This window comes from Cyprinodon tularosa, unplaced genomic scaffold (genome assembly GCF_016077235.1).
Source record: "Cyprinodon tularosa strain WSP-4 unplaced genomic scaffold, ASM1607723v1 ctg62, whole genome shotgun sequence".
Taxonomy (NCBI): Eukaryota; Metazoa; Chordata; class Actinopteri; order Cyprinodontiformes; family Cyprinodontidae; genus Cyprinodon; species Cyprinodon tularosa.
In genome coordinates, this window is record NW_024039363.1 from 1,206,240 (window position 1) to 1,223,412 (window position 17,173).

General features: G+C 38.3%; 2 protein-coding genes across 7 annotated transcripts in view; one reads left to right on the forward strand and one right to left on the reverse strand.

The window, feature by feature from the left end:
- The window catches only part of arhgap17b (Rho GTPase activating protein 17b), a 37,591-nt gene extending 29,461 nt beyond the window's left edge, over positions 1 to 8,130 (forward strand). Inside the window, exons 14-21 of one of the 5 annotated variants that reach the window (XM_038307734.1) lie at positions 342 to 455; positions 554 to 645; positions 1,846 to 1,981; positions 2,723 to 3,016; positions 3,578 to 3,693; positions 4,780 to 5,163; positions 5,718 to 5,769; positions 7,122 to 7,260. In XM_038307734.1, coding sequence (XP_038163662.1) covers positions 342 to 455; positions 554 to 645; positions 1,846 to 1,981; positions 2,723 to 3,016; positions 3,578 to 3,693; positions 4,780 to 5,163; positions 5,718 to 5,725 — 1,144 coding nt within the window. In that variant the 3' untranslated portion in view covers positions 5,726 to 5,769; positions 7,122 to 7,260. Of the gene's footprint in view, positions 1 to 341; positions 456 to 553; positions 646 to 1,845; positions 1,982 to 2,722; positions 3,017 to 3,577; positions 3,694 to 4,779; positions 5,164 to 5,717; positions 5,770 to 7,118 lie in introns of all 5 variants that reach the window. The other 4 variants (XM_038307735.1, XM_038307732.1, XM_038307733.1 and 1 more) reach the window with 4 other exon arrangements.
- On the reverse strand, positions 6,128 to 16,859 carry slc5a11 (solute carrier family 5 member 11). Of its 2 annotated transcripts, XM_038307739.1 has the most exons (16): positions 16,719 to 16,859; positions 16,152 to 16,301; positions 14,540 to 14,611; positions 14,243 to 14,347; positions 14,101 to 14,160; positions 13,896 to 14,000; positions 13,687 to 13,792; positions 13,520 to 13,600; positions 13,225 to 13,430; positions 11,717 to 11,852; positions 11,535 to 11,642; positions 11,288 to 11,438; positions 10,144 to 10,312; positions 9,848 to 10,063; positions 9,590 to 9,719; positions 6,130 to 9,511 (listed from the first exon to the last, which is right to left on the reverse strand). In XM_038307739.1, the coding sequence occupies exons 2-16, from the start codon at positions 16,299 to 16,301 to the stop codon at positions 9,279 to 9,281; spliced, it is 2,028 nt and encodes a 675-aa protein (XP_038163667.1). In that variant the 5' UTR covers positions 16,719 to 16,859; the 3' UTR covers positions 6,130 to 9,278. The 2 variants fall into 2 exon arrangements, with proteins under 2 accessions (XP_038163666.1, XP_038163667.1); XM_038307738.1 differs by having other exon boundaries at positions 6,128 to 9,511; positions 11,288 to 11,642.
- Between the last annotated feature and the right edge of the window lie 314 nt (positions 16,860 to 17,173).

Sequence of the window (17,173 nt, forward strand, 5' to 3'; positions counted from 1 at the left end):
TTATTTGCACTTTTGATGGTTTGTATGTCATTAAACTAGAAGCACACAGGAAAACACTCAATGTTATAAACTAAGTTCTGATTTCCAACTAGTACAAGCTTATGTGGGAAGTGATTCCCTTTCCAGACCCAGCACATTAAGAATGAGCAATGTTATTACGATGTAGATTTATTATGTATATTTAGACAGACTTGTAGCTTCTAATCAATTGTAGATAGGATAGTGGAATTTAAAGGCAGTTCTATTAAAGGTTTGATTCAATTACAAATAGAACAACAAAAATAATGTCGAACAATCAAAGTTTCTTTGAGTTAAGTGAGTTTTGGTTGTTTCCTCTGTAGGTACCTGGTGAAGTTCCTGGCTAAACTGGCTCAGGAAAGTGAGTTCAATAAAATGACTCCTAGCAACATTGCCATCGTCCTGGGGCCCAACCTGCTCTGGGCCAAAACAGAGGGGTAAAATACGTTCTCATTGTTTTTTGTTTTCTTGACAATAAAGTATGTACACTAAAAGCTCTGTCCTTTTATTATTGTGCTGCTTTGGTAACATTTAGGACGCTGGCAGAGATGGCTGCAGCTACGTCTGTCCATGTTGGGGCCATCATAGAACCCATCATCCAACATGCTGACTGGTTCTTCCCTGACGGTAAAACATTTGCTACAATTACAGAATTATTTCCATCTTCCTCGAAAGTTTGGTTCAAGAACAGAAAAGAAAACAGATTCCTGTCTGCATGCAGCAGAAGCAGAGTATTTTGTCGTTACTTTATGGTAGCGCAGTCCAGCCTCATCCTTTTGTTCCATAAAGAGATGCTTGAAGATGCAAATTCACTTTGAAAACAAAAAAATATGTTAAAATTATTGTTGTTTTTTTAAATGATATTTCTTTTTTTCAAAGCTCTGACTTAACACATTAATTTGGGTTAATTAATTAAAGAAATAGCATGATTGAGTGTAAATATACTTAAGCAGTATTCTTGTTTTGCAGTGTGAGGAATAGGAATGTAAGAGTAACTATGAGCGGTATATCAAAATAGAAACTACATGAAGGAAACACTGTTCCCTGAAATAAACACATATTGCATGAGTACATGAAGCTGCTAATAAGACATTTTAAAAGTAACTACATCTTGACCTGGCTGTTTGGAAATAATAAAAGCATGAACACAAAGCCAAAACATTCCAGCTTCCATCAATAACAATTATTTTGAATGGAAAAACCTTACTTAATTTGTCAGCTATTGCTTATTCAAAAAAAAATGCAAATAATTTCTTTAGCTCCAATTTATTTGATTATTGTTTTCATTTTCCCTACTTGTAGATTTGACAGATGGGCACAAAGTATCAAATAATGTTGAATTGGGATACTTGATAAAAATGTAAATGGCATTATGTGCAATTCTATGCTGCTTCCCTGAGACTGAGACATGGCAGATCCACATTTTCACTGTAATAAAAGCTGCAAATGTTTTAGGCTTTGTCTTTAGCGGCTTTGCATATCTAGAGTCTGAAAATTGGTGCTCACTCTTCTTATCAAGCCCCAGCTCAGTCAGTCATTGGATGGAGAGTGTAGGTGCTTCAACAATCAAGATTCCTCCCCAGGATGATACCGCCATCACCATATTTTACTGCAGGGATGATATGGGCAGTGTTAGCTTCACACGTAGTCTTATAGATGCAGACTTGAACAGAACACATTCCTCTACATTTTAGCTGTGGCATGCGTTTGTATGTCAGTTAAGTACATTGAATTCTGTAATGTGTAATGTGATAAACATTTATATTTGTCTGCTCTTTTTCTGGCGTTAAACCATTTAAACTCTGCCAACTGCCTTCTCTTTTTCAGAGGTGGACTTCAATGTTTCGGGCATGTTTTCCATGCCAAGCCACCCGCCGACCCCCGACCTAGATCCCGTGCTGGAGAGGAAGCGCCCCGGCAGCACTGGGCATGAAGGGGATGCTCACACGCCCCGTAAAGACAGGTACACGTCTCGTCCCAACCTCAGCCTCAGCCTGCCTCTCGCCCTGCCATCCCGCCCAAAGACACCGAGCAGGCAGGAGTCGCGGGGCCCGGCGGTGTCGGCCCTTTACGTAGTGGCTGACGAGTCCATCACGGTCACCGAGACGCCCACTGAAGATCTGCCTAGCCCAGACTTCAAAGCTGTGCCATAGCAGGATGTAGCTCTAATGCATTCAGTTACTGAGCAGTAAACGAAGGGAGGATGTTCTTTGTTATCCGTGCACGTATTGTCTGATATGCTAATGAGATTTCACATACAGTTTCATAGTTATGGTAACAAAACCTTTTTGCTTTTTTAGACATTTTAACTTTCATTTTTGGGCCATGATTCTGTCTATATCTCTTTGTATTGCTGTTCTGTACTCTTGTCATCTTTTTTTGTTTTCTGATTAAAGCTTAGGTCTCTCTGTAGGTTTATACTTTGTGTGGGCTTCCTGTGTTGCTTCTTGTTTCTGTGCTGTTGCCTCTGTATCTTTTATTCTAGCAGCGGAGTGCAGCTCAGTATTACCGTATTTGAAAGGTGACTGTCATGTGGTTTTATGTCCTCTTTTGGTTCTTCCTCCTGGGCTGGTTTCACTGCACTCAGGAAGTATCATCTCTCTCTGTATGTCAAGACATGTCTCTTACTCTCCTCACTGTCTCTCTTGGTCTCCTGCATATGGTTGGCGTGCTGTTTCACCCTCTCTTTCCCCCTCCTTCTTAGCCCTGTTAACAAACATCCGGAGCCCGCTCCACGCAGAACCGGCACTGTAAATAGAAAGCAGCCACCACTAACCTCACCCACCTTCCAATCTACACTGCCCCCTCTGGAGACCCTGGGTTCCACCCAGCATGTGCCGCAGTCCCCTCCGGTTCAGTCTCCAGGTCCAGAGGCTCAGCAGCTGGGTCTGAGCGCTGCCGCCGCCACTGCTGCTGGCGTTGAAGCTCAGGGGGGTGGGGTCCAGGCAGCCGCAGTGCAGCTTCAGGTTTTAACGCAGCTCAGCACAGAGGACAGCAGGTAAGGAGTGAGCTGAGGTGTCAACGTAACTCCGTCTGCTCGCAGCCAATCAACCAATCCGGAGCCCCGCCCACCCTTTGTGTATGCCATGTGTTTGATTGGTAACTGTAAGAACCATTCTGGATCTTAGAACAATCATCTCTACTTCATGCACAACGTTTAACACAGCTTCAGAAATGAATAATTCAGTGCAATGATAATCAAGTTCTGCTTTGATCATGCGCTTGTTTCTCTTCTGCGTTCTGCTTGAGATGATGATGAACCTATTTTTAAAGATATCTTAATGGCCAATCCTGTGCTTAACTGCTTTTTGGCCTTCTTTGTTTTGCATGCAGCACATTGATGGCACACTTTTGTTTTCTTTTTTGCTTGTTACCTTGATTGCTCTTTTCTTGAGTCACTCCTCTTGTTTTGACCTCTGTCAAGTGTTTGGATGGAAAAAGTGTTTGTCATTGTGTGTTTGCATGGTTGTTTTGATTTTGCACCTGCAGTCGGCCTTGTTTTGTAGCAGTTAGGTACTGATGACTGGGTTTAATATTTTGTTCTGTTGTATTTCTACAGCCAAGCCCGAGAGGCCACCCCTCCTCCGCAGAGGAAAGGTTCACCTCATCTTTCAGCCGGAACTTCGCACTCACCGGGTGGGTCGACAGGGCCGAGTCCACGTATGGTCCGCAGAGGTGAGAACGGTTTCCACCCTGATATTCCCTTTACAACGCTCAACAGGAGTTTTATGTTACAAACACAAACTCTTCTTTATTTCAAATAGATTTTATGTGATTAGGCAGCATGAAGTTACACAACTATAAATTAAAAAGAAGAACATTTCTGTTTTTTAACATGTTAAGAAATTTTTTTAAGGTGCTTGGATATATTTGCTGTACCAATTAGCCCAAAATGAACCTTAATAGTCAGTAAGTTGTGATCAGAAGTGAGAAAACAAACACAAAAATAGACATTCACCAAAATGGTCAGTCTACCACCAAAAAGGGTTTGCCACAGACCTTATAGAAGGCATAGGAAAGTGCAACACAAGGTGTTGTGGTTAGATTTGATTTTAATTGCAAACGTGCAAAACAGTTTGGTTAAGAATTAACAAAAATCCCCTTATTCTGCATGCATTTCTCCGGTAAACAGGGCAGTGGCAGCAGTCACTTGTTGTGAGGATGTTACTCCTTAGGTGGGAAGCAGGTCTAAGCTAATGTGAAGGGTGGAGCCATGCATTGGCCAGATTTGGAGGTAAACCAGTAGGAGAAAACAGATGTTTACCTTCCATTAGGACAGTGGCCTTTAACACAGTTATACAAAAGGCTATTCATATGTTAGAATGTTAGAATGGCTCACAGTGCAAACTTGAATCTTATTGTTACTTGAATCACTGTAAATAGAAGCACTTTGTTCAGTGACTTGCCGCCCTTTATCTTACATAGTTGATAAAATGAGTTCTCTAAATGTGCAAAGGTGGTAGAGACACACCCCAAAAGTCTTACAGCTGCACTATATATGCTGTTTGTAGTATCATACTGCTGGTTTGCTTTTCTTAATTAAGGGAAACGTTTTAATTTTGGCAAGATTAAAAACAAGTCCTCAATACCAATATTTCAGAATGTTATTTGGAAAAAAATAATAAATGCAGTTTCAATTATGTGCTACTGTGTTGATTTGTATGTAAATTGTCACTAAAATGCACTGAAGGTCTTTTGAGGTTGTAACCTATAATAGTTTAAGGGGGGTTATTTCAATCTTTCTGATCTTCTGCTTTTAAGGCACCAAAAAGCAGGCCCCAGCTCCACCCAAAGTGGCCAGCCCATATGCTTCTCAGTCCAGCAGCCCTCAGCCACCCGGCTCTCCTGGTCACCCCCCCCTCGCCACTCGTCGTCACTCCAGCAAAGATTTCATCCATGCCCCGAGCCACCCACCACCACAACCTCCTCAAACCCAGCACCCCCCTCAGGGAGACACAGAGCCCTCTCCCCCAAGAACTCCCACACCTCCTGATACTCCGCCACCATACGCCACCGGATCTCTGCCTCGCCCCGCCAGGCCTGCCCCGAAGCCGAGGATTCGACCCAACATGCCGCCGCCACCACAGCCCACAGCTAACGACAGTGGTAATGGCCTCATGAACTCTGCGTCCAAAATTATAACAGGTAAAAAAAAAAAAAAAGATTCCAGGGGTTCAGAAGCAGAATATAAAATCCTAAAAAACAACCAACAATATAAATAAAAAAAGGTAGCAAAGGAAAGTTCACTTAATTTATCAGACAGACATTATTTACATCAAACAGATTAATTGCAGGTTTGTCTATTTACAATCAGAATATCAGAAACTTTTTAAGCCAAATGTGTTTAGTTTGTCGGATTGTTAACATTATTCCAGATGCATGTTAATAAGGATATTTGGCTCATTAAATTTCATTCAAGTTTATTCAGCTCTAGGAATTGTAATGCAATCCATTTTCTTTTTGGTTCATGTTGAACAGAAGAAAACAACATCTCCAGCCTTGTTTTTATTTTTTGTTTCAGTGACCTTTTCCCTTCCCCCTCCTCTTGTCCGCTGATAACCATCTGTAGCTTCCTCTTAGGGCGCTGCTGTTTTTAGACCTCTGGCTTCTTCTTCTGGTTTCACTGTCTCGATTTGTGTCACACTAAATGGAACTGTGGTGATCTAAAGCATGACAGGAAATGTGTGTAAACATTGCAGATGTCTGAGCTGCCGGCCTGCCTGTAAGATGAGCTTTGCCGGGCAGGTGATGGTAAGGTTCCCGTTGGCTGGGTGTATTGGCCAGTTTTGCTGCTTTTTGTTTGTGTGTCTTTATGGGGAAACCAACTCAAGCTCTGTTGTATGTTTAATAAATGTTACATAGATAAAGTGCATTTCACTAAATTAGGTTATCATTGGAAGTTTACTTTGATTCAGTAATTCGATTTGAAAAGCGAAGCTCATATTTATTTATTTAGGTGGTAAGTAGGCAACTTAAAATGATTTAGTCTTATTTTAGTGAAATTTGGCTTATAATTTTTGAATACATAAAAAAGTTTCTCATAAAATCAAAATATCATATTAAAGACATAAAACAAAACTCTGTCTACAATTTGACTGGAGTATCCATGTTTGATATGCAGCTTTTATACTAATAGTTTTTTTTATCCTTTTCACTAAACTTTCTATGGAAATGTTTTGACATGTCACCCTGAACAAGCATCTTTAACATGAAGCTTATACCCATTGCTGCCAAGTCAGCAGCCTTCCTCATCATTGTGTGGGCTTAACTATTTATTTACCATAACTATTTATTAGAAATCAACATAAGAAAACAATTGTGCAACAAAGTAAAATCATGTAATCTTTCTCAATGAAAATTTTAATGATGTGAAAATATGTGAAAACATAACTGTTTCCCTGTAAGCAAAACAGGGATCGTGGCAGAAATCTAACTGTGCATCACTTTGATTATCGTATGCACAGGGAAGCATGGTGGTGGCAGCATCATGCTGCGGGAGGCCGTATAGCAGGGACTGCAAGCTCCTCATAGTTGATGGGATATATATAGCTGATGTAAAATATTGAGCAATTCCAAAAAATTAAAAATAAAATATCTTTTCAGCTGCAAAAGACTTTTGTTTTTTTGCAAGGAAGAAAAAACTTCCACAGTTTTAAGGCAGCAAAGAGATAAACTTTGTAATGATAATCAAATTTAATGAAATGCACCTGTATGTTTATGTCTGATGGCATGTTTTTAATGCATTTGTCTGCACCTAACATGCTTGCATTTAGGTTTAGCTTGGACGGATGTGTCTGCTAACAGTTTGCTGTGTTAACTAACGTGCTTCTAAACAGGTTTTTTTTGTGGCTCTTGCACAGATATGTGCAAAATGGTTTGTTGCATTTACAGATTAACACACCAAGGAAACTTTAAAAGAAACATCAAGATTGATTATTTAGCAGTATTGATTACTTTTACATCGCAGAGGAGTCCTTGGTGTCTTAAAGAGTGTGGAGTTTGCAGTGATATGTGTGTGTGTGTGCAGCTGTTTTCTCTATGTCATGATGCGTTTGCTAATTTTTCCCTATGGGGTGTTTTTATTATTTTTTTTATTTTAGTAGAAGGAGGCCTGCTTATTAAGGGGATTGGAAAAGCTTTTATCCCCAAGGTGATCGAGGAGCAACAAGTGGAGGACTCTGCTGGTCAAGAGCCCATCTCCACCCCAGAACCAAACCTTCACATCGAGACAGAGAACACTCCCCTGTAGAAGATGCTCCAGCTTCAGTCATTAACCGAAGACAGGGTTAAACCTTCACGATGCTTTTTTTTTTTGTCTGCTGTACGGAGTTGAACCAGAAGCCTTGTTGTACAGCGGTGGCTTAAACCACAACAATGTTGTGCTGCCATCGCTTCCAACATTGAACTTTTTTAGCTGCGTGTTCTTCCGAGTGTTCAGAGATTGGGTTTCAGAGCCACGGCCTAAAGAACCTCAATTTTATTGCAGCTTAACTAAGGAAAGAAAAAGGGTGCTGGAAAAATCTCACTTTTTTTTATACCTCTCTTCTTTTTACGCCAAAGTGTCAAAGCTAGAAATTATTTTGCAGACAAAAATATGAGTGCGGTTTTAGCTGTGTTTTATAATTTTTTTTTTTTGTTGATGAGGAGATTAGAATTCAATCTGCCACCTATTTATAATAAAACTAAACTGCATTTTCACTTTCCCATTTCTGCAGATTCATCACACCTAATGTGATGTTCACACCATGCAGGAAGGTATCGAGAAATGCCTAAAGGACCCAAAGATAGCTTTGACTTTAGCGCATATTTAGAGTTGCAGTGACCAAATACTTTGGGAAGGGTGCAATAAGAGATGCAGTTGTCTTCCACTGATGCCGTGTTCAGAGTATATTGCTGCATGTTGCGAGTAACACAGGTTAAAGTTGATTGTTTAATTTTTAATCAGGATTTTATTTGATGTCTGCTAAACTGATTTTTAAATGGAAAGGTCCTATTTGATGCTTTAAGTTTTATGGTTGAAAGGGACAATCTTCATCTTTGTGTAACTAATCACTCCTGAGATCAAAGCTCAATACAGGAGAAAAAAAAATTAAAATCCTTTTTTGTGAATTATTTTTTTTCTCTAGTTTTCTTGTCTTTTTCTCTGATTCTTCAACCTACAAACCATCGTTACTCTTTATAATTATTACTGTATACACTTATTTTTAAATTAAAGGAGCTTTTATAAATTACTTTCATTTTACTTTTATTTTTGCAAACATGTATAATATTCCTGTAAAATTAGAAAAAAAACTGAGCAAGCCAACAATAGATGTAAATTTATGAGATTGTTTGTATAGGTTTGCTTATAACAAAATGAAGGGAGTTTTAGAGATAATCATTTCACCATCTTAGCTAACCTGCTATAAAATCAATGACATCTGCACATAATTCAATCTATTTTATGGAGATTGTAGAGCCTTTAGATTTAGGGGCAGTTGTGGCTAAATGGAAAGAGTTGGTGTTTTGAAGTCAAGCCAATGTTGTTGGTTTGATTCCAGCTTTTTTTTATCTGCATCTCAGCCCCAGGCTGAGAACCCAATCATATGCTGGTGAATGAATAAGTGTGTTTGACTGACTAAGTGTGGTTCCGATTAAGTATGTCTGGAAAAGGGATCTATGATTTAAGTCAATTTATCATCCCAGCACAAACTAAACTATGATTATGAAGTTGGAAGAAAATAATGTAGCTTATTTTTATTTTTTTTATATTTTTTATATAAATTAACATCTGACACAGTTTGTATCTCATCCAACTAGACAGAATTTGTCCAATATCATGTTAAATAGAATTTTCTTGCATTATCTTCTTTCATATCTCTGTAGATTCCCTGTATTTAATGGAAGAAAGGATTGAAGCTACCTAGTTAGGCACTGTTAGCTACCTTCTAACTTGGCTCCCACAACTTTTTAGGCCAAACCTGCTTGCCTTGTCTTCATACTGCTGATGTTCTCAAATGTTATCTAACACATTTCTGAGGCCTTCGCAGTACAACTAGATTTGTACTGAGATTAAATTATACCCTGGTAGTTTCTGCTTACTGTTTAATTGGTTTATATTGGATTCAATTTTGGCTTTTCAGAGCAAGAAGTGGGAAAACATGTTCCACTTTAAAACCATCCCATAAAGCTAACATAAAATGCATGGAAGTCTGAGTTACACCCTGAAAAAGTCTGTTGGGCAGGAACATTTTGGAAGTCATTGTATGGTTCTTCTTTGGTCAAGCCCAGTAGCCGATGATGAAGACGGTTACAGAGAGGCAGAAGATGAGGTTTGTATTGACGAGGTGTCTGTAGCTCGGCTTTTCATCCAGAGTGCAGATGATCTGCTCGGTTGCAGAGGGAGCTGGAATGTTGCTGTCTGCCTCCTTTCGCCTCTCCATCCCACACAACCAGTAGATGGCAGACATGAACCTGGACTGACTGGGAGTGCTGGACTCAGATGAAGCAGAATCTGTAGAGGTTTAGTGATAAATGCTGTTAACAGGGCAGACTGAAAGGAGAGGGATCAAGCTGCGTGGAAAAGGAATACCTCTCCTTTGAGGGCATGCTTGTCCGTTTCTGCTCTCTGCCTCTCTTCCTGGATGTCTCTGCTCCACTGAGATCACTTCTTCTTTTGGCATCACTGGATCAAACCTTGTGAACCAAGTGAGACGACTTATCTGTTTGAAAAGTAGACCAGTTAGGCTCTGCATCACTTATTGTCACCTAGTGGCGCTACAGGCAAATATTTTGTTTTTACATGGATGTAAACAGAGACAACCAGCAGAGAAAAAAGCTGCTGCTTCACCTGCTCAGGACTGGGCTCCTCAGTGGCCAGGCTAACTGCAACCACCACAACCAGGGTGATGAAGGACAACAGCATGGAGAAGTAGAGGTAATGGACGTATTTCAACACACTGGGCCTGTCGTCCTTCTCAAAGCACATTGGTGCAGGGTAGATGAAATCCAACAACATGCGTATGCAGCCGACTGTCAGACCAATGGCGAGACCCCAGAATGCACCCTGCATGACAGAGGACTCTGTGAAAACATCAGATCAGGAGGGCTCATATGTAAATGCACCCCAAAGATGAAGCTTCTTACTTTCTCATTAGCCCTCTTCCAGAAGCAACCCATGAGGAAGACTATGCTGACAGGGGGCTGCAGGTAGGTGCTGATGGACTGGATGTAGATAAAGAGCTGGCCTCCCTGACTGGCCTGGACAACAGGAATCCAGAGCACTGACACCACCACCAGGACGAGCACAAACAGCCTGCAATGTGCAGATTTGGTTTATGTTACATAATCTAAGTATCACAGTATTGTTAAACTGCACATTTGTAAAGTTGCTTTAGAAGTACAATCTATGTAGAGGTATTCATACCATTTGAACCTTATTACATTACCACAAATATATGTGTGTATTTTATTGGGAGTTTAGACAAAATAGAGCATAGTTTTACATTGAAAGAAAAACTTTTGTTTTTGTTTTAAGTGCCACTGAATCAATACTTTGTGGAACCACATTTTACTCCAATTACAGCTGCAAGTATTTTTCATTAATTATTATTTGCAAAGCAGCTTAAACTGTGTTTGAATGTAATATGGCTGATAGTGTAAATTTTCAAATATTACCCCAGATTCTGAAGGCTTTAACGAGGCCATTCTAACAAATTAATATTTTATAATCAAATAAATTTTGTTGTTTATATCGCTGTATTTCTAAGGCTGTTGTGTTGCTACTATGTGAATCTCTTCCCCAGTTTCAAATCCTCTAAAGCGAAAATGCTTGCCCTCTATTTAGCCACGATAAATCGTCTCATCACCTGTGACTATCTTCTTAGTACCTGCTACTGAAAAGTATGCACACTGCATGATGCTACTACCATCATGTTTTTATAGTAGAGGTAATCTGTTTATAACGATATGCAGTTTTACTGCAAATCCACATTTTATTTAATAGCGTGGGAGTAAAAGGGGCCTCAGTTTTTAAATTTTCTTTAGTAAAAGAAACTTAAAAACTTTGAATTACTCCATGACTGGGACTTTCATGGGAAAAATTAAACCAGTAAGGTTTAATATTCTGCAGAACCTCTTATGTCCAAGCTATCATATCTTTAAAATAGATATGGGGACAAATGTTAAAAATAGATATACAGAGATCCAAAAATTGCTTTTCAATCTTTTCTGAAAATGATGTAGAATATGTTAATACTTTGAGGCTCTGTCCTTGATGTAGGCATCATACCTCCCTACTATCATGAGCTCCCATTCCGAAGCATGAGATCTAAAGCTCTTCCATAAGTCCATAGTAAAAATGGTACTGGAGCTGTTGAAGATGGAGGTCAGAGAGGACATAAGAGCAGCAATCATCACAGCCATCATGAGACCTCGGAGTCCTGAAAAGGAAGATATGCAAGAAGGAGACATGTCTCCAGTGTTTACAGAAAAGTAAAACATACCGTCATAAAAGGGAAACCGAGTCAGGGTCTCACCTGCAGGGAGAAGCTCCATAACCAGTTTGGCATAAGCAATGTCTGAACAGCCCACTGAGTTCTCACAAATCTGTTCGCACAGGTCAGGGTCTGCGCAAGCCACCTCATCTATATACAGTATCATACAGTAAAAAAAAAAAAAAAGAAATATTCAGACTGATCCTATAAATCCCAATCGGTACCTGTGTAGAGGATCCTGCTGATCATCCCAGGGAGCATGATTGCAAAGAAAGGAAGAACCTTCAAGTATGCTGCCAGGAGAGAGCCCCCCTTAGCATGGGTCAGAGTCTTAGCAGCCAGAGAGCGCTGCACAATCACCTGCAGAGAACCAAGGGACCTCTCATTTTCCAGGTTTTGGTGAATGAGTAACTAAGATCTTTATTGAGACAGTCTATTTAGTCCGAATCTGAATGGGAACTGTAATCCTGTAACTCAGTGTTGTCTCTTAACTGATAAGACGGTAAATGATCAGTTAAACTACATGTGCATCCTTCTCTTAGGTTACTGCTTCTGTGAAGTGGAAAATTTTTGAACGGCAAAATATGCAAACAAATCATTGTGGTAGAATTTTTTCTGAATAATACTGAAAATTCAGGAGAAACGTACAGTATGACGCATAAATAAATTAAAAAAAATCTTCATTTACTATTTTAAAAATAAAAAAAAGCCTAATTTTTTCCGAGTCAAAAAGTTACATGATTTTCAAAGATGATTTTTATGTTCCAGGCACTTGGTCTTATTTATTTGCTCAAAACAAAAACAAACAAAAAACAAAGAAAAAATCTATTTAAATGCTGCAAATATATTTTACTTTGTCTTTTACATACTTTACCATCTGACTTGACTGTATTTATCCTCCCTTCATGCATTATACCTCTGCAGTACATAAAAATGGGTTTGGACTTTGTGATGCTGTAATTTCTTCTGACAACAAATAAAAGATATCCTGGCATCATAAGAAAAGACTTAAAGCTGCAAGTTTTACTTTGTCCCAACATTACTGAAAATATTTCAAGCTGTACAGTAAGGGGTCACTGTATTCATGCGGAAAACATCTCTTTTTTTTTTACTGAAGAAAAAATCCTTAAACTACATGTAGATTACTTTACTATAAAGAAATGTAAATATTTTTCAAAAATGCCATCACAATAACAATGTGTGCAATACTGCGATTTAACATTGTTCATTGCTTGGAGGAAATATTTAGTGGCATTGCATGTTAAAATTATGTTTGGCTTGCAAGTGACTCTTTTAATGACCCCAATTCATGGCTTTGATGCTAAAGCTAACAGACTAGGGTGCAGAAATCATTATAAAGGAGAAGGAAAGAGAAAAGGTTGCTTGTAACCAATATTTTGAAAAAGTAGGTTAATAATGTGACCCTGTTGATTTAAGCTATTTTTTAACTTACTTTTTTTTTACTCTAAAGACCTGCATTTATTACTGAAGCGACATAGAGGATTCACTTAAAGCCCAGTTACACACAAGATTCCTTAGATTTTAATTGTATGTTACTTTTATCCCTGTCAAATTATGTTTTTTTTATTGGTTTATAATATATTTTTATAATATATTACAAGTAAAAGACAAGTTTCTAACATTGCCTTATTCTTAAAAAATGTGAAAAAGGTTTTTGTAAATAACTGTATGCTTGAATGATTCCAGAATACATCAGTATTTGTTGCAGTACCTGATCAGAGCACCAATACCACATGGAGGGGATGGACATGCCGATGATAACACCAGGCCAGGGCAGGTCTGAGTTCACCGGGTCTCTGAATATGTGAAAGGCATCATCTCGAGGGATGCCACAGGTGGAGTTAGGCACAAGGACTGAGGGAATGGCAGTGAAATATCCTTCCATCAGAGCGTCCCAACCTCCAACCTCAGCAAAACCTCAGAGTGGAGAAAAAAAAAAACAGTCTGTAAAACATAAAAAAAACTAAGAGGTTAGAAAATGATATGATCTGTGAAATCACACTTACTGAAACCCATAAGGGTGAGAGCTCCTCCGAGCATGATTGCTGTTTGAGCTGCATCAGTGTAAATAACTGCAGCAAGGCCACCTAGAACACAAAATAAAGCACTTTATGCAGCTGGTAAGGAGCAGAAGAATGCATTTTACAGAATGTGATGGAGGAAAAAGGTTCACCTGCTATTGTGTAGAGAGCAGTCACTGCTAGCAGCACCACTACAGCCAGATAGATATTCCATTGTAAAGCAAGCTTAATGAATACAGCTCCAGCATACATATCTACCTGAATGCAGCACAACAACAGATTCAACAATATCAATTTATACGTTCAGATTTTTACAATTTATCGGCAAAACACATCAAATCCTTTTGGATTCATGACATACAGATATTTTTGTAAAGATGTAAACAAACAGGTACAAGATTGCTATAAATAGCTGGGTTCTTCTTCCCCCGAAGCGCTTCTGCAAATATTCAGGCATGGTTGTCACCTGCAGAAGACAGATGTTAAGAATTATTTTCACAATGAAAGATGGAAAAACCTTTAAAATTTGTTGTTTTTTTTTGTGTGTGTGTGTGTGAAAAATTCACCCCAGAGGAGATATAAATGGGCAGGAAGAGCCATCCAAGCAGCAACACCATAAACATTCCCTGTTTGTTTTTAACAAATATTGAGACGTTAAAATGGATAGTAGCTCAGATTTTCTTTTTTGCATTAAATAAAATCTCTTACGTTCCATTCATAGGCTATTGCTCCAATTCCTGCAGCAGCTCCTGACCCGGCCAGACCAATGAAATGTCCGCTGCCAATGTTGCTGGCAAACAGTGAAGCCCCAACCTAAATTTAGAGGAGGAAAGGGGGATCTAGATCAACTTGACCTGCTCCTTTTAGAAGAAAACAGTTCTTCTCTGTTGGGGACTAAAGAAAACTGTGGTATAAAAGTGATTTTACATTATTTACCTCATAGTTTAATTAGAAAATCAGTCTTAGATCTTTTTATCCAAAAAGACTTTATGGTGTTATACTTACTGGCCACCAGGTCATACTCTTGCCAGCTAAGAAGTATCCATCCACCGTACTTCGCTTTGTCCTCCACATTGACTAATAAAAAGAAAATAGGTTAGACTAAGTCAAGAGGAAATCATTTTGTGTTTGGTACCCTTACTGAATAAAAAAATGGTTTTATTCACCTTAATGAGAATAAATACAGACTCAACATATACTATTCACATTTTGTCACTTTGTGACTTTTTTAGGGTGACGGTGGCCAAGGATATGGAGTTTCTCATGTAATTGGATGGTTGTCGGGTCAAGCCCGCATTCCGCTTGTCTCTATTTTTAGGCAAGGCACTTTACCCACATTGTTTGATCAGAGGGCCCAGAGGCGCTGGTTTTGTGTTAGCCTTATTTCTGTCAGTCTGCAGATGTACCTTACCATCATCAGTGTGTGAATAAGTGAATGGAGTGTAAAGAGTTTTGAAATCCTTGTTCTTGATAAAGAGCTATAGAATTACAGACCATTGGCCAGTTTACCGTACCTTATAAACTATTAACTTTGTCCATCCTGAAAAACTTAGATCCTGTATAGATGTAAGATGTGGCTTAAACCAATATATTAATATCTCTGGCTGCTTTCTTCTAAATTAGGCACTTATTCTTTTAGGAAAAAAAAATGTATACTGTACAACTTATAAGAAAAAATTAAGCTTATCTTTTTCTTCAAAGGCGAGGAAACTAGCTTGTAAAAAGCTGAAATGTATTTGATTTTAATCATATTTAATTCAATAGTAGAGCCAGTTTATGTCCAAAGATGGTTTGTTTAAAGACTGTTTTCCCATTGGTTTATTTCAAGTTTAAATTGGTAATTTCACATGCACAATTTGTGCTATTTAATTATAAAAAAAACATTTATTCAGTAACACATTAATTCTAATATGTATTAATTTCACATTTTTAATAAACCTTGACAGATTTGGGTTAAAACAAGTTTTCAACTTTTGTTAATGCATACATTTTATGCACAGACAAATATTACACCACATGAACAAGATATGGTTGTTATTATAAACTCTTTAATCATGTGGAAAAAGGCTATTAGCAAGATAAAATTTCCTGTTTCACACCTGATTTGTCTATTTTTAGACTTTTATCAGTTAGAATGGACAGGCAACACAGACTGTTACTCATACTTTAAAGCTAGATAAACTTAAGAATGGTTGCAAATGGATAGGCTGAAAAAGAGAGATAAACACTACTGATAAAAACCAGTATGGTTCAGTATGTTAACAAATAAAGGTTGTATATTGAACCTTTGGATATCACTTATAGCAGAAAGCCAGTTAGTTATTATATACACTGGAGAAAATCTAAATCTAAATAAGTATTTTTATCTTAAAATAGTGCATTTGTTCTTGAATTGAGGAGGTAAGTGAGAACAAGATCATTTACATTTAAGAAAAAACAATTGCATTGTCTTATTTCAAGTGCATATTATCTAATTATCTTATTTTAAGTACAAATACTCATTTCATTGGTAAATCATCTTATTTACCTACTAAAATTATGGGTAAATACACTTAATTTAAAAAATGTTATTTTTAGATCGTTATTGCAGTATACGAGTTATTTTTCTGCTTCTTACCCAGAAACCAACAGCCAGCACCAGTAGAAAGTAGACAACCAGGACTACAATATCCACAGTAACCAGTGTCTTGCCCCCCAAAGGAGGTTTCTGAGTTGGAGTCATGTTGGTCGTTGGTGTTCCTTCAGCAGCTCTTTGCATGTAAATCATCTGGAAAGCATAAAATGCGACAAAGTTTGCTTCATGTTGAAAACAGAGAACAACATTTGCTTTTGAACAAAAAAAAAACCAATGGATTTCCTTATATTTAAACGTCATCCCATATGTTACGGTATTCAGCATCTTTAGATGTACGTATATGAAGGTGCTTTGTCTTATTTGCTTCTTTTTACTTCCTGTAAGCACGATCTGACATTCAAATATTTAAAGCCATCAGACATTTTAACATTTTTCTCACTGCAGAAATCATAGTCTGTAAAATGGGGTGCCCTTTTGCAAATCTATGCCATAAAAGCAAACATTAACTTCAATCTTAGGTGTGAGAGTGATAACAGCGGCTGTTCCACAAGTTACATTACCATCTTTATCTTTCGGTGTTTTAGATGTTTTAATGTTAAATAAACTCACCTTTCAGTAATTTGTCCAGCAGTCTCATACCACCTGGTCCGTACTCTGTCCAAACAATATACCATGTCACCAATAACCTGAAAACATTCCCAGTAACATGACTCTTGTCTTGAATCCTCCTCAACACATCATCAGGTTCAAACTCCACTTTCTCCACATGCACAACAAGGTTTAGTTAAAATGTAAGAGATTTATTACACCTCACAAGGAGGCGTGTGAAAGAGCTTCCACATGTCAGTAAACAGCTGAATGATTGCTGTAAAATGTTCAAATTCATCCAAATTAGTCAATGAGAGGAAGTCAAAGCAAGATAAGTGGAATAGCCATCCAAGCTCAAATCAGTAGTGATGAAAAAGGGGACCAAAAATCCTGTTAATGTGAGGTTCTGCAGACAGACCACTTGCCAGTGTAAAGAAACAAACAGAAAAGTTAAAACGCTGCTAACGCACACGTGT

What these genes read in the sequence shown, in the direction of transcription:
- slc5a11 (XM_038307738.1), bottom strand. Translation starts at nt 16,301, where the DNA reads ATGATTTACATGCAAAGAGCTGCTGAAGGAACACCAACGACCAACATG. An exon ending in CAATAGCCTATGAATGGAAC is followed by an intron (nt 14,161 to 14,242) that starts GTAAGAGATTTT and finishes AAAAACAAACAG; the next exon opens with GGAATGTTTATGGTGTTGCT. An exon ending in GGTATTGGTGCTCTGATCAG is followed by an intron (nt 11,853 to 13,224) that starts GTACTGCAACAA and finishes GGTTCTCTGCAG; the next exon opens with GTGATTGTGCAGCGCTCTCT.